Source organism: Ambystoma mexicanum, chromosome 9 (assembly GCF_040938575.1).
Source record: "Ambystoma mexicanum isolate Mex_15411 chromosome 9, UKY_AmexF1_1, whole genome shotgun sequence".
NCBI lineage: Eukaryota > Metazoa > Chordata > Amphibia > Caudata > Ambystomatidae > Ambystoma > Ambystoma mexicanum.
Window position 1 is genome coordinate 960,071,910 of NC_090931.1, and position 16,923 is coordinate 960,088,832.

Genomic DNA, 16,923 nt, shown 5'->3' on the forward strand with positions numbered 1-16,923 from the left:
TGGGGTGGTCATCACTTCTTTTAAGCAGGGTTTCCTCTACCACTTCAAGTGTGGCCTGCTGTGGAATATTTGTATACAAAGATTGTATATCAAGACACATCTTAAAGTTAATGCAGGGATCAAATGGAAACCCTTCTATTTTATTGATGGCATCTTTCGTATCCTGAACAAAACTCTTCATTTCTGATATGAAAGGGTCTGAGATAATAATCAACAAATTTGGACAGCGGTTCAAGTACAGAATTGATCCCCGACATTAACAGTCTCCCAGGTGGTATCTCCAACCTCTTATGGATTTTAAGGAGGATATAAATGTAGGCACCCTACTGTCCTCCTTGACCAAATATTCGCCCTCTTGCTTACTAAATGTATTCCCTACTTTAATTTTGTTCATGGACAGTAAACTCTTGCTAGGGTCGCTGTTCATTTTTTGGTAGCTATTGCCATCTGACTGGCATTCTTCTACATAGTCGCTCCTATTCATTACGACTATAGCTCTACCTTTATCAGCTTGTCAAATGATGAGTTCATTATTCCACAGGCATTCAGTGTATCTTGTTCTTTTTTTTTTTTACTAAGAGGTAGTGGTTCGGGATACCCTTAGATTCTAGTTGTTCCATCACCTTCCTTTCAAAAACCAAAGATTTGGCAGAAAAAGAACTACCAGGGGCCCACAAAATAGAAGGATTATGTAGTCCACTGCAATTATTCGACTCACCAAAACTTTGTTTACTAAAAAAATCCTTTAAGTACCATTGCCCCCCACCCCCACCCCCAAAGCCAAGGCCTTTTTTGGTGATTTCAGTATGTCACTATTCAATGCCTTGTAACTTTTTTGTTACATGAGATCTCTCAGCCAAATTTGGCCCCTTTTTTTCCCCACATGTAGGCGGTCGTAACGCCACCCAGGAATCCTAGGTTGCTGTAGGGGGAGGTGGGGGGGGGGGGGGGGTGAGAAAATAACCAAAAAGGGGGAACATTTTTCAAAAAATGCCAATAAAATGATGTACAAAGACGCCTGTGTTTTATTTCCTTGTAAGAGCTAGGAACAAATGGTTTGCTGTGCAGAATTCCCCAATTTCCTGGCTTTCAAATAAACAAAATTCTCAGATATTTCGCTATGGCCACCCACCGATACACGCTGCCAACAACACATGCCATACCTTCCTGCGTCCCGATGAAAACGGTACCTCACGTGTGTGGGTAGACCTACCTGGGCACTAAGGGGAAAGCCTAAAACACGGCTAACCCCAAGTCTTTTTGGACAGCTGAATATCAGGATTTTTTCAGAAGCGCACACCATACAGATATGGGCCTATGGTGTCCAAGCCACCAAAGAAAACAGGGAAACCCCATGCATTTCTGAAAAGAGGACACCTGTGGGAATGCACAGAGGTCTGACTTGTGCAAATCAGCCCAGAGTTTCTTACCCAGAACCCCCAGCAAAGTCCAAATTTGGGGGGGAAAACAAAATGTCCTCACATTTCACTCTGCTCACCCACCGAAATACGCTGCCAATAACACATGGCCTACCGTCCCGCATTCTCACAGGTGTCCTGACGAAAACGGTACCTCACATGTGTGGGTGCACCTACCTGGGCGCAAAGGGGAAAGCCTAAAACACGGCTAACCCCAAGTCTTTCGGCACAGCATAATTTCAAGAATTCTGCGCAGGCGCACACCCTACAGATTTGGGCCTAGGGTGTCCAAGCCACCAAGGAAAACGGGGAACCCCATGCATTTCCGAAAAGAGGACACCCGTGGGAATCTGCTGATGTCTGCCTTGTGCAAATTGCCCCAGTTTCTATTACCCACAATCCTCGACAAAGTGTGATATTTGGTCAGAAAAAGACAATTTTCACTTTGTGGGGGGTTCTGGGTAATATATTAGGGGCCGCTTCGCGCAAGTCAGACCTCTGTGCATTCCCACGGGTGTCCTCTTTTCGGAAATGCATGGGGTTCCCAGTTTTCCTTGGTGACTTGGACACCCTAAGCCCAAATCTGTATGGTGTGCACATGAGTCAAAATCCTGCAATCCTGCTGTGCATAAAGAGTTGCGGTTACCCGTGTTTTTGGCTTTGCCCTTTGCACCCCGGTAGGTGCACCCACACATGTGAGGTACCGTTTTCGTCGGGACACCTGTGGGAACGCGGGAAGGTATGACATCTGTTGTTGTCGACGTGTTTCGGTGAGTGGACAGAGGGAAATATCTCTGAGAATAGTTTTTATTTCCAGCCATTTTCAGACATTTTGCTCTGGCCACCCACCGAAACACACCGCCAACAACACATGGCCTACCTTCCCGCGTCCCCACACGTATCCCGATGAAAACGGTACCTCAAATGTGTGGGTGCACCTACCTGGGCGCAAAGGGGAAAGCCTAAAGCACAGCTAACCCCAAGTCTTATCCGACAGCTGAATTTCAGGATTTTTTCTGAAGCGCGCACCATACAGATATGGGCCTAGTGTGTTCAAGCCACGGGGAACCCCATGCATTTCTGAAAAGAAGACACCCGTGGGAATCCACAGATGTCTGACTTGCGCACATCTCCCCAGAATGTATTACCCACAAGCCCTGCCAAAGACCCATACGGGAGAAGGGTGCCCAAGGCCAGGGACATTACCGCCGACTTTGCTGGAGCTCTGGGTGGCCTGCGTTATGGCTTCTCCCCACCAGGGAGTCCCGGCAGTGTGCCAATACCTCCCTGAAAGGAAAATCTGTAATGCAGCCCAGCCGCAACTCAAGGAAGGTTGGAGGTGATGTCCCCGGCCTTGGACATCCATGTACCATGTGGGTGTACTGTCCCGCAAGCACAGCGGCAGCTCCAGGGAGCCGCGGCAGGATCCCCATTCCTCCCCAGAGGTGTCATCTGTAACATAGCACAGCGAGAGGTACAGCCTGGGCTTACAGACGGACAACCCACGTGGGAGACATTTGCTCCCAGGGAAACACCACTGTTCTGCTGGTATGGGGGGCAATTTGTGGCCTGCCCCTGCAATGTGTCCCAGCCCACCAAAATATCTGCCCAGACGCCCCTTCCCACCCACACCACCAACAATCCAGCCCCAGTCTCACCCACCCCACTGGCAGTGGGCCCTAACCATAGAATAATAAAAAACAGTACTCACATAACGTTGCAGCTGCTGGAGTAGAAAAAGCTGTAAACGAAACAAAAAACACGTGTTACCTATGGTCACCCCAGCAAAAACAAATCTACACTCAAACTTTCCAATCATGCCTCCCCTTGCAAGCCATCCCTGGTGGTCTACTAAACTTCACCCCCCCCACCCCCAGTGAAAACCCATTTGCCCCTTCCTACGGACAGAAATCTGCCCCCAGGGAGGGCTGCATGAGGTGCCCCCGCACACTCCATTTGGGGTGGAGGGGAGAAGCCCACCCCAAAACATCAGACAGGCCCCCACCACCCCCAATGGATGGGGCTGTAGGGTTTGCGCACCCTGGGGGCAGAGTGGCACACCAATGTGCCCATCTGCGCCAAGGGAAGTTTGGTAAACAAAGAAAAAAAACTGAAAATGGTAGGCTGCACTTTAGGGGGGATGATGGACACCCTAAACCGCCAGGGAATTTTGAAATGTAATGGGGGGGTGCACCTCTCCATCCCCACCCCAAATGGAGGGGCAGGCCATCTCATGTAGCGATCCCGGTAGGCAGATAAGGGGGGGGGGGTTGTCATGCACTCCTCCCTGGGGTCAGGTGTCCCTTCCTAGGAGCAGATATCTGCCCCCAGGGAGGGCTGCATGACATGGCCCTCACTCCGTGGGGGGGCAGGGGCGCAGAGGGCCACCCCCCCTTCCCATTACAAAATTCCCTGGCACTTTGGGTCTAACGTTTTCACTTTTTTGATTTGTTTACCCAACTCCCCTTGGCGCAGATGGGCACAATAGTGTGCCATTCTGCCCCCAGGATGCCCTAAACCTACTGCCCCACCCATTGGGGGCCTGTCTGACAATTTGTGGTGGACCTCTTCCCCCCCCCCCCACCCTAAATGGGTGGAGGGGCACCTCATGCAGGCCTCCCTGGGCCTCCTACAAACGGCTGCATGAGGTACACCCCCCCCCCCCTCCCTCCATTTGGGATGGGGGAGAGGGCTACCATAAAACGTGGAACAGGCCCCCTAGTGGGTGGGGCAGTAAGATTTGGGCACCCTGGGGGAAGATTGGCACACTAATGTGCCCATCCGTGCCATGGGAAGTTTGGTAAAGAAAGAAATAGAAAATGGTACACTACACTTTAGGGGGTGGCTGAGGGCACCCTAAACCTCCGGGGAATTTTCCAATGTAAAGAGGGTGGCCCACCTCACCACACCAAATGAAAGGGGGGCCATCGCAATCAGCCCTCCCTGGGGGCGGATAAGAGGGGGCTTCTCATGCAGCCCTCCCTGTGGTCAGATGCCCCTTCCTAGGAGCAGATCACATACCCCAGGGAGGGGTGCATACCATGGCTCCCAGTCCATTTTGAGTGGGGAGGGGGGGGGGTGGAGGGACACCCCCCTTTCCATAAAAACAATTCCCTGGTGGTCTAGTTTAGCCATCCCATCAATGTTTTTCCATTCTTTTTTTTTTCTTTCTAAGGCCCATTCTCTAGGGGCAGATGGGTGCAGATGGGCCCCCATCTGCCCCAGCGGGACCTTAAACTGCAAGCCCCATCCTTTGGGGGGCCTGCCCACACTTTTATGGTGGCCCTCCCCCCCCCCCCTCTCCAATTGGAAGGGGGGCACCTTATGTACTCCTGTCTGAGGGCACATTTGGGGTGGGTGGGAGAGGGCCACTACCCTTTCATATAAAAAAAAGACCTGGTGGCTAGTGGGCCCCCACCCCCATTCCCCTTTTGGTTCCCCTTCTTCTTTTTCCTTCATTTGCCCCCTTCCCTGGGGGCAGTGGATCACTCATATGCCCCAGGGGGTCTTCATACCTGTGGCTCCATGCTGTGGGCCGCTTACCTAGTAAGCAGCACCCCCCCCCCCCGCTTCTAAAAGGGATCCCTGGTGGTCTAGTGGGCATTGCTAGCCACGGATCGATCGGTCACCCATCTGCCCCCAGGTGTCTCCATACATGTGGCCCCAAGCTTTGGGGCCTAGGGGGCGCTTACCTATCCGCCCCCAGGGAGGGCTGATTGCGATGCCCCCCCCTTTCATTTGGTGTGGTGGGGTGGGCCACCCTCTTTACATTGGAAAATTCCCCGGAGGTTTAGGGTGCCCTCAGCCACCCCCCCTCAGCCACCCCCTAAAGTGTATTGTACCATTTTCTATTTCTTTCTTTAGCAGCCCCCCCCCGCATTCAAAAGATATCCCTGGTGTCTAGTGGCATTGCTAGCCACGGATCGAGCGCTCTGTGCCAGATCCGTGACCAGCAATGCTGTCACACAAGGTGTTGTTGGAAAGGGGAGAATGTCCTCTTTCCAACGACACCTGCCTCGATCTCCTGCTTGAAATACAGCTGCCGGAGTGAAAATACTTTCATTTTCATGTCGGCGTGCATTACGCATGGTGGCGTGAAACTGACGGTAATCCAGCCCCCGGGCAGTGAGGGGGGACCTCCACCTCACATAACCCAGGGGTGGATTACACTTTTGTGTGAACCCTGCAAAGCAGGGATCACACAAAACTACATGCCTAAAAGGACAAGCTATCTCCTCCTTGGCAACCTGTAATGCTCGTCCTTGGCACTTAAGGGGTTAAGTAGACTTTTCTCATAAATTTATGAAACTCTGTTCGAAATTCAAATGGATTGTGATATTTCCAAACCACAAAGTTAAGACCTTTTGTCTGGAGTTAATTCTTCTGTTTGGGTAAGTGGACGATTGGACAGATTTACTATCAACCCTTGTAGTTGCGGGTCTGCATCTGCTCGTGTTCCCATTCTCGATGGTTGCTTCCTCTTTCCAAAAAAAAAAAGTTGTCGTTGACCATTTCTAGTGGAGAAGTTACCCCGTGGACCCCTCCCACATTTGTGGCGATTATCATTCTCATATCCACTTGGGCCTGGTCTGCTGCGGTCATCGTTCACCTCATCCACCCCCATCACTATAACTAAAAGAAGTATTTCTGAAACTAACAAGTTGATTAGGTTTTTGGCCTTCATGTGTATTGCCTAATTTATTTGTACAGGTACCAGACCCACACACCACACATTTACCAAAGCTTTTCTGCAATGGGGGTTTCTGGTAACCTCCCTCTGGTTTGACCCCAGAGGTTTCACTAGCCCTTTAAGGTTTCCCATGTGTACCCTTATTGGTTTTTGTGGCCCTCTTTAAGAGATGGCGATGGAGGATTAGAATTTTCTTTACTATGTTTCTAGTGCTCCCTCCCCCCCCCCCCCCTCCCTTCATCCTTTGAGTTGCCCCAGAATCCTTATGCGTTGGCGTTGCGCTGTTGGCTACCCATAAGTCAGCAGCTTGAGCTAGTCTCTTGGGATCAAGTTCCTTGGAGTCAGGAGAGGAGTCATCAAAAATATTCTCTAGTAAAAACAAATTCCTCATTCCTTCATCCTTTTTCCTAACCATCTAGGTTTTTCAGGCATTCGTAAACCCAGGTGGCCCAATGGGTACAATCTTTCTTTTTATAGTCTCTAAACCTTTTAAGGTATTGAGAAGGAGTCTTCCCAAATCTGGCAACAAGTACCTGTTTGTCTAGTTTGTAATCTTTCCTGTCTGTAGCACTCAATTCCATAATAGCATTACAACCATTCTGTGGGAGCCTAGACATGATCCATGCAACTAAATAATTCCCACAGATATTCTGCAAACCATAGGTGAATTCAAATGTACTCAACCAATCCAACACATCAAGTTTAGGATCATACGTACATACAGCCTCTTTTGGTAAGAGAGGTCTCTTGGGACTAGTAGACCGTGAGGACCCTGTGAAGGAAGCAGAATCCATGGACATCTTTTTCATATCATACCCATGTTGCCTTTCCCTCTCTCTGAGCCTTCTTTGTCTTCAGATTGTACTGAAAGTTTCTTGAATTCTAGTCCCAGTCTCATTCTTTCAAGAGATAGATATTCTGGGCTTAGATTGTGACCCACAGGGGGCGTGATGGGAGCTTGTGAATTACAGGGACAGGCTGAAGAGGGGAGTTGCTCACTCCTTAAGGATCGACCTCACCTTCTGACCCATTTGGCAGATTGGAGCTCTGCTCAAATTATCAGTTTCATCAATTTCCATATCAAGGTTGGGAGTAGGGATTATGGGCCAACTCCCAGGGTTTTGGTGATTTAACAACTTTTCAATCATATTTTCTACCCTTTTAAACTTAGTCCCCTTGTCCTACATAAATCTTTCAATAGTTCCATTGTAAGTGCAGTAAGAGACTGTTCATTAAAATGATCCATTCCTGGCATTAGTTTAAGTTACATGATTACTTTTCTGTTTGGTAGAGATAGCCTTGTGGGTGGTTTATTTGGGCACAAATACAACCAGTAGTCACTGCGACCACTCTACACCAATCCCACCGCCTGCCACCAGAGTTTACCAATTAGTGCACTCCAACTGGTGTGAGACTACACAAGACATATCTCTTGGCATTAGGTAACCCGCCTTTTAATAGAGGCCTGTACTACACAAGTTGGTAGTGTGACTGAGCAGCCAGGCTTATTTTAAGAGGGGTAATGTGAGCTGTAGAGCTGTGCAATGAAACCAGTAAATACAAGTATCCAATGAAACACTTACACGCTTAGTTATATAATACATTATTTATACACACAGATATTTAAATAATTCTTTAAAAAGTAGTAATTGCCTGTAACGTTAATCCAAAGTTAGTATTAAATTCTAAAAGTGAACAATAAAGCAGGTGAGTAATTCATTCATATGTTACACATCTTCCAGCACCCTGTGGTGACGTCATTTGAGGTCCGTATAGCATTTATATAGTATCACCTTTGCAATATTGAGTTTTCAAGGAAGGAAGGAAAGGTTAGGGTTAAATCAGAACAGACTGATTATATTATAAGAACTGTTAGATTTTCCCAAAGGGATGCAGGCAGTATATTATCCCAGCATTAAAGTGTTCTACATTTAAAATCTGTAAGGGAACATGCACTGCCAAAGCCAATAGGTTCAGAAGGGGGCCTTTAGGGAGCTAGGACAGCCAAAGTCAATGGGCAAAGTCAAAGTTCTGATGCTCTTCCTCTTAGAAAAATGTTCTTAAATAGTGTTCAAAAGAGAAATCGCAGCAACTCAAGAAACTTTAGAAAGCACAAGCTGTAAGGCCAATGCAGGTAAGTTGAGGTCAACTTAGTGTAGGTTAAATCGCACTCCCAAAGGTAGGAAGTACCCCAAATGGCAAAAGGATATAATACCCCAACCACCAGAGTACCTTGAAAATGAAGAAAGTGTTCCAGCTAGTTGCCTTAACAATGCAATGCAATAGACCTTTGTTCCTGGTCCTTGGTCGTGGTGACGAAAGGGAAGACTTCTCCGGTGCTCCTACGGCAGCACTCTCGAGAGAGGCACCTGGCAGCAATAGATTTCTATCAATTTCAACGGCTTTTTGTGGTTTTGGTGCCTTTTTCTCAGCGCCAATGAAGAACGAAGAGCTCTGGTTAGGATTTCCTTGATCCCTTGGTCCTGGACTCTGGTGAGGGGACTCAGGACACGGTTTTCTTGCTTCTGTAGGGTCCTCCTGGATGCCCACGAAGATCTGGCCGGATTCGGACTTTGGAAGACAATGCACTCACAAGTGGTCTAGGTACCCCGGTAGTGGGCTCCTGCAGCCTTGGAAAGTTGTAGCAAGTCGGGGATTGCTCCAAAATAGAGTTTGTCTCGGGGCTAGTTGGTCCCACCAGACTAAGGGAGGAAATCGTCATTTAAAGGTCTTCCCTCTTGATTTGAAAATGGGGTCGGCACAGCTGCAGGGCTTCACCATGCACTTCGCTGTCCAGGAGGATGCTGCTGCTGCTGTGTTCTCTCGTCTTCTGCTTCGGATGTTGTCCTCCAGTGGTCGACTCTGCTCTTAGTCCCAAAAACCTCACTTTTTATGCAATTTCCCATTCATTTACAGCCATAGGCTGTCAATCACACAGCAGGGTGGCTGTCCTAAAGGACAGCCAGCCGGTCAATTGGAACTGATTTCACTCGGGCACACCTAAAGATAGGGCAGGGAAGTTTCGGGACACTCCCTCAATGCTGCCTTCCCAGCCACACTGGAGCCTGGGCATGCTTCACGGCTGAAGCCTGACAAAGGCAAACTACGCAAAGGACTCAAACCTGATGCAAACAGAGTAAACGCCTAGAAGAAACAAACTAACAGGAAATTGTGAAAAAAGAAGACGGGGGGCCATTTTGTGAAAATGGTCACCCTTTGGTGCAGAGCTGCAGCTGAGGCATCAGCCTGTAGATACAGGTCGCTAGGTAGTAAAAAAGAAACCACTGTCACCAGCCATTCAAGTGAGTTAGTGTAACAACATGTTAAATGAGGAATGAGCTAAAGGAATTACTATGTAACCCTACCTCCACAACACTCCACATAGGGTGGTATTTGCTGGACCCATAAAGTTAAGGTAAGTAAGTCCTGGGTCAGCTTACTTTTCTTGGGAACGGTAGTGCTCCCAGGAAAATGTAGTTAAACATCAGTGGCACTGCACAAAGGTGCTGTGTGTCACAATGCAAAAGCAGATGCATATTGAGTTTACCAGACTCCATAAAACAGTAAGGAACACAGAGAATCATATCCCGGAAAACACATGAGTGAGTGAGAAAAGGTCCCACTCACTCGGGAGTACACATTTAAAAACCTCTGAGTCCAGTAAAAGAGCTGTGGGGGGGGGGGGGTCTCTAAGGTTAAAGCGGATTGGCACTGAAATTAAAATCCTCCCTAACACCTATGAAATGCCCCAGTTCAAAAAAGAAAAGAAAATGCAAGGTAGATGACCATTCCACCAGGCCCTGATGGCATCTGATGGGGGTGGCTGCCTGCCACTCCTGTAGCTTTTCTAATATGACTGGATGAGTAAAGGTATACCTCTGAAACACATCTGGCATTCCAAAGAGTGTGACCCTGAGCTGAAATATCTGCTCCTTGCAGTCCCTCCTACAGGGTGTGTCTGTGCTGCTGCAGCATTCTTCTGGCATTGCGTTAATAGAGATTGTGTAAATTCACTGGGCATTTTATTGCTCTAGTGGGTATTGTTTGTCTGTACCTGTGCATGTTACGCTCAGCCTCAAGGGATTCGGAAGATTCTGTGTTAGATTGTGGATGATTTATAATCCGTGGTTGTTGCTTGTGTGCATGCACGCCAACTCTGTAACATCATATCATTGGGCACATCATTTTCAGACGGGGCTTCATGTATATTGGCCCTATTTCATATGGTAATCATTTCTCATAGTCTTCCTTTTGCCAAGAATGACAAAGTGAGGTTAACACCTCACTTTTAGATGACTGTGACGAAGAAGAGGGACATGGACATTATGTAACACCTCAACATTTTAAGTGCTGTGAAGTGCAATTGTCTCCCTATAGGGCTTTGGTGGTGTCTACACAAGGTGGCAGGCTGTATACGATGTTGAGTCGGCAACCTGGTACACCAGTAATGTGTCCAGCTAGGGGGGTTCTTCCAAGTCTGCAGATTTTCTGCCACAATACTGGCAAAAGCACCTACTGGTTCCACCGCCTGGTATCCCGGGATATTACAGGCGGCTGAACTATCATTCCATGGGAATTGGGCGGTAATCTTAGCATTCTCGGCACCTGGATTGCCGGTGCCATCTCCAGCTCTTGGCTGGAAGTGAGTCAGGTTATCCCCACCGTCATACTTGTACTCTGTCGGTCTGGTGACGTGCCGGTATATGTTAATACAAGCACTTTTTACCAGACTGGGAGGTTCATAATGTGGCCTGTTGTGTTGCATGCCACAGCCTGTTTATCAATGCAGTGTATCCCTAGTTTTTGGGGCTTTGTATGTAAGTAGAGACGCATGACAATGCACATCCTAATATCTTCAGTATTACTAGACGCTGATGATGGTCAAGTCGGCACAGGTTTCTATACGGGCGCTGGTCCTAAACATTTGTTGGTTCCATTTCCTACTTTTGTCTCCCCCAACCTATATGGTATTAATTCTGTATGTTTGAAACCAAATAAAGGACACACCTACGAGATATTTAAAGTATAATGAATCTTCTATATAGGTAAAAAGTTAGTTTGTGCATCATGTGGAAGTTCATTATGTGGCACGGTGTGTACTTGCTCCTGGTTCGGTTCTATGTTCTGTCATATTTCTGCATTTTAAAGACTGAACACAACAGGCTTTAAAATGCCGAAATGTGACTTCTTTTTTCACCAACTCTTTTATTGAGTATTTGCAAAGCATGAAACAAACAAACTGTACGCCCATCAAGTCGAGGACACCGGTGGGGCATTAATAGTGATCTCTTACAAACTCCTGTCCTCCCCCATCCAACCCCTAAATCCTCCCCAACAAACAACTATACACATCCTGTTCCCACCCCATTACTCATAACTCACACATGTATATGATTGCACAATGTTTCGCGTGTAATCTAAGTTTGACCGTTATTAGTTTGCATCCACTATAACATGACATTGCCAATGGGTAACCTGAGTAATCCCATATTTGCCATGATAGAGTGGCCAGTATTATGCAAGAACTATGTATTAAGGCCATTCCATTCCATTCCATATCTCAACATTCGCCTTCAGTCAAATTAATATGTCCATTAATGGTCTGCTTGTACAGTCGTGCCCCGCCATCTAAGAATGGAGCATTCTAGTGAGCAGATTTTGGTAAGCATGGTTAGCCAGGCTTGTTTGGTGGGGGCCGTATCTGCTCTCCAGTAAATGATCAGGAGCTTGCGGGCTGAGCAGAGTATTGTGTACCAGTTTCCTGACCATGGGGTGGGTATGTCAGTCCTCCTCCTCAACCCCCCCAGCCTCCCACTTGAGCCAAATAACATTGGGCCGAGAGCCAGTATTACAATAACTCTGAGAGCTCTGGGTTTGTGGACCATTCTCCAGTATGCCCTGATCTTCGGGCATGTACACAGGATATGGCCCATTGTGCTGAATTCTCTGCACTGTCACTAGCACGTGGGTGATTGCGCAAGACCCATCCTATAGAGTTTACTAGCTGTAAAATATAGTCGTTGGACCAATTTAAACTGAATCTCCCTATTGCGAATGTCGTGTGATGTTGTTGGTATATTGTCGAAAGTCGTAAATATTGCCTACGTCTACTAGGATGTTCAGATCGCTGGGCCATTGTGTTGCAAGTGTTTGATCGCGTTTGGTATTATTAGGGGTACATATGCTGTAGAATGTGCGCAACCACGGTAATGTAGTTATGTTCTGCTCATCACCAGTTCCCTGATTTCGGTCTAGCCTGGAGCGCCTGTCCCATTGTGTTCAAACGGATCACTGCGAGCAAGTTATAATATTGAAGCCACTTGGTGTGCTGTAATCGTAGCATTTGGCTAGCTTCCTGTAAGGTGATGGGTGTGTCCCCGTCATATAGATCCATTACCCTAACTCTTGGCCAGTGAGAGTCTTGTTTTTTTATGTAATGTGTGGTTGAGAACGATGGAGAGGATTGCCCGTTCACTAATCCATGTCGGGGCTGCCCGAACCCAGGAGTGTTCTCATTCTGTGCCATTGTATCAATGTTGGGCCTATCGGTGAGTGTGTTCTAATATGGCTAGGCAATTTGTTCAGTGAGATGGCCAGAATTACCGCTGGGGAATATGGCGCTAACAAGAGATAGAGAGATCTCCAGCTGAATATGTCTGTTGTATCAAGCCCCCAACTGGTAGTAGGTCCGGCAAAGCTGTGCCTCCCCCCATCCAGATTAATTTGGTTAATGTGTATCTAAGTCCTTGTACATTTTCTGCGATTGAGTGCAGGACAACATCACCGCCAGGTATACGAATATGGGTAGGGAGTTCATCTTAAAGGCATTAATGCGACCTACTAGGGATAATGGTAGGGTATTCCACCTGACTAGGTCTGATTTGAACTTCAGAAGGGTCCATGGGTAGTTTAGTTCTGCGATTCCGTGAAAAGACGCAGTAATATAAATCCTGAGAGATTTAATGCAATGTAGCTGGCGGTGAAAAGGGGTGACCCTACCTGGGTCCCATGGAATGTCCAGTTTTAGCGGACGGACCTCCGATTTCATCCAGTTGACCCTGTATCCTGTCGTGGTGCTGAAGTCGTGTAGCAGTTGGCGCAGACGTGGGAGTGACGTCTCAAATCTACTAACATATATCAGGAGGTTGTCTGCATAAAGAGAGACCCAGTGTTTCTCCCCCCACGCCCCACCGTATCACACCTGTCCATTCTGGGTCGGTGCAAAGTTTTCCTGCTAGCGGTTCGATTGAGAGTGCATACAAAAAGGGGGGGGGGGGGAAGAGGGCATCCTTGCCTAGTGACAGAGTATAGGTCGAACAGATCTGAGATGATGCCATTGGTGGTCGGCAGGGCTGCAGGGTTTGTATATAGTAGCCGTATGAGCCCTAGGAACGCTGGTGGGAAGCCGTACACCATCAGCACTCGGAACATGAAGTCCCATCGGACTTTGTCAATTGTTAGCATATAACGTGAGGTGGCTATTACACATCGAGGAGACCCGGACGAAATAATTCGGAGTGTTGGTAGTGGAGAAAACTGGTCTGATCTCCGTGGATACGTTGTGGGAGGATCTTCTCTACTCTATGCTAGACATTTGGCCAGTATTTTGGCATCTGCATTGATCAACGAGATCAGTCGGTAGGATCCACAATCCTCTGGATCGCGACCCTTCTTATAAAAGATGATTCTGTTGGTTGCAAGCATTGATCTCGGCAGATGACTGTTTGACTGTGCTTCGGCGAATACTGTATCGAGCACTGCGGCGAGGCAGTCTGACTTTACTTTTCCAGGCGCTTTGCATGCCGATGGGGTTCCTATGGCTTGGGTTATCTCTGCGGCCGTAATAGTTTTTTCAGGTTGGCCTTTTGTGTGTCGTTGGTTTATTTTTATATATATATTTATATATAATTTTTGTCGTAGATCTGTGAGAAAGGTGTCTATCCGACTCAGTGATATTGGGTCCGGGCTAGCATATAGCTGATATAAATAAACGATTCTCAGAATATTACTATCGTTTTCTTCTGTAAATAGGGTCCCAGTTCGGTCTCGGATAACGGTTATATTTTGTGAGGCTTGTCTGGTGCAAAGGGCAAGCGCCATCAGATGGAGGGGTCAGTCGCCGTCTTGGTAATAAGCCTGCGACCAACTGGTGAACGACAGTGGGGCGGAATGGGTCAGGGTCTTGGCCAGCTATTGAGGTTGTGGTCTGGGGGCTGTATTGGCAGTTGTGCGGTGCATCATTGTGGGGGCAAGCAGACTTACTGCTGTTCTTTGTTGCGACGTGGGTCCCTCCAGCACCTCATATTTGTTGCCCTCCTGACGAGTGGTGTTGTGCAGGCGTGTATTCCGCGGTGGATGGCGGTTGAATCAACAGATGGGCATGACTCCCTTGGTCAGCATTTTCATTGTCTCGTCCCCCAAACTCTCCATCATTCGAACTGCAGCGGGTTGTGTGAGGAAGCACTGGGTGGTTGTGATCTTTTCTCCCACAGTAGTCGGTGGCCTGCTGTGTAGTAACGTTTGCTGGTCATGCGCTGCTAGCAGTAGGAGGTGCTCTTGTCCTGGTGCGTTCAATGGTTCAGGAATTCGCTCTGTCTCTGTCCCCACAACGCGCTGCGGGAGATTCCATCCCATCTCAGTCTGTGTAGGCTTCCATTTCGCAGCTGTCATCCAGCCTCTCCGATCGGTACTTCAAAAGGAAAAATAAAGTTCATCGTTCTTCGCATCGTGGTCAATCCCTGCGGGCAGTGCACTTTTTTTATTCTGACCTTTCTGCTATGCCTTCACCAGAATCTTTTGATTTCGTTGTGCTTACTACTTTTTGGGATATTTTGAAGACTTGTCTCAGTGTAATAGATCGGCTGAAGGTCAACGAATATCCACATTTGGGCAAATAGTGTAAATATGCCGTTGATTAATTGGACTAATGTCCACCTACATAACTTTCTCCATTTTCCAAGGCATTGTTTAGTGGAAATATGTGCTTAGTGAATAGGGCCCTTCGTTTTGAAAACCACTTGCTTAGCGGCTTGTGTATATTTTCTAGGCTCCCTCTAGAGTTGCGTCCCTTCTAGCATCACTTTGTAAGTCTTTCACTAGTTGCTTTTACCTTTTTAAAAACAAACCTTCCATTTTGATTGCACTATTATCTGAATGTTTTGTATTATTTTGGACCTTGTTTTTGTGATGTGTTTCATTAAAGATTAACATTTCTATTTTCTGTTTTAGGATTAATAAGTGAGAGTCCCATGTTGCAACAATGAAGTTTCTGCTCGTCTTCGATTTTGACCATACTGTTGTAGATGAAAACAGTGATACTTGGATTGTGAAGTGTGCTCCTAAGAAGAAGCTTCCCAGTGATTTAATCAGTTCCTACGAAAAGGGAAAATGGACAGAGTATATGGGAAGAGTTTTTAAATATTTGGGAGACCAAGGAATCCGACAAGAAGAAATGAAGAGGGTTATGACGGCCATACCTTTAACCACTGGAATGTCTGAACTTCTGAAATTTGTTGGGGGAAACAAAGATTTCTTTGACTGTATCATAATTTCCGATGCTAATGCTATATTTATAGATTGGATTTTAGAAGGTGCAGATGTCCATAGGGTGTTTGACAAGGTGTTTACAAACCCTGCTGCTTTCAATGATGTTGGATATATGACTGTGCAGAATTTTCACGCACACCATTGTCCAGATTGTCCTCAAAACCTCTGCAAAAGAAAAGTTTTAGAAGAATTTCTAGGTCTGCAGGGAAAACATGATGTACAATATACAAAAATCATCTACGTTGGTGATGGGGGCAACGATTTCTGTCCTGTGACCCTTCTTAAGCAAGGTGATGTGATTATGCCAAGACATGCGTATACCCTACACAAAAGAATTGCTCGTATGTACCAGGACGGTGTTTCTCTTGCTTCGTCGGTGCACGTTTGGTCAACAGGTACTGATATTCTGTCACATCTAAAATTACTTTGGAAGGAGTCGATCATGAATGTTACACCTGAAGTAGTAAAGTAAATAGGATTGGGTTAAGAATACAATGTGCTTCAATATTAAGCCAAACTGTTTTTTTTTTTTTAAGACGACTTCTGCCAAGAAGTTTCAGGAATTGCCAGCAGTGCCACTTCAGGCCTCTCATTTACAGTATTTGGCATGGTGGATTCACACCCACTAGCCTACAGGTTAAAAATCAGCAAGGTACTGAAGGGCGGGTCTTTCATCTCTCAATGACAAGCTATGCCTTTTAACAAAAAATATATGATGATTGTGGTAAAGAAAATTGGACTGAGCACTGTTGGTGAAAGTGAACGGTCATTGCAACAGCAGAGTTGCGACAGTCGTGTTATATGAAGTGAGTCTGGAGTAATGTATATTGGCATAAACATTTATTGTTTTTATTTAACGGTATACTTTAGATCATAAAACATGAATATCTTTGAAAATAGACCAGATACAAATTGGACTATTCTATTGCAAGTTTAAACAAAACTTTACTTTTCATAACCTATTATAACAGCGTCTTTAGGTGTCAGGGTTATACTTATCTTTGATCTGTGGCTGCTCTTGCTTTCTTTAAACCGGTTCTCCATTTATGTATCTGTTCAGACTCCATTTCTCAGGATGCAGTGGGTTCAAACAGTTTTCTATTTAAACTCACTTTCTCAGCATGCAGTAAGCTTCCTTCCGGGTTGAAACCTCTTTCTCAACAGCCAATGGTTCAGTGAAAAGAGGGTTCAAAAGACTGCATGTTAAAAAAAAAAAAAAAAACAGCCTGAGCCACTGTGGGCTTTAAAACTCTTTCACAGGGTGCAGCG

At 46.7% G+C, this 16,923-nt stretch overlaps 1 protein-coding gene across 2 annotated transcripts in view; it reads left to right on the top strand.

Annotated features, from left to right (window-relative positions):
* Window positions 1-16,165, top strand: part of PHOSPHO2 (phosphatase, orphan 2) — an 86,563-nt gene extending 70,398 nt beyond the window's left edge. For both annotated transcript variants that reach the window (XM_069616167.1, XM_069616168.1), the window contains exon 2: window positions 15,337-16,165. In XM_069616167.1, coding sequence (XP_069472268.1) covers window positions 15,368-16,126 — 759 coding nt within the window. In that variant the 5' untranslated portion in view covers window positions 15,337-15,367 and the 3' untranslated portion in view covers window positions 16,127-16,165. The remainder of the gene's footprint in view (window positions 1-15,336) is intronic.
* The last annotated feature ends 758 nt before the right edge of the window (window positions 16,166-16,923 follow it).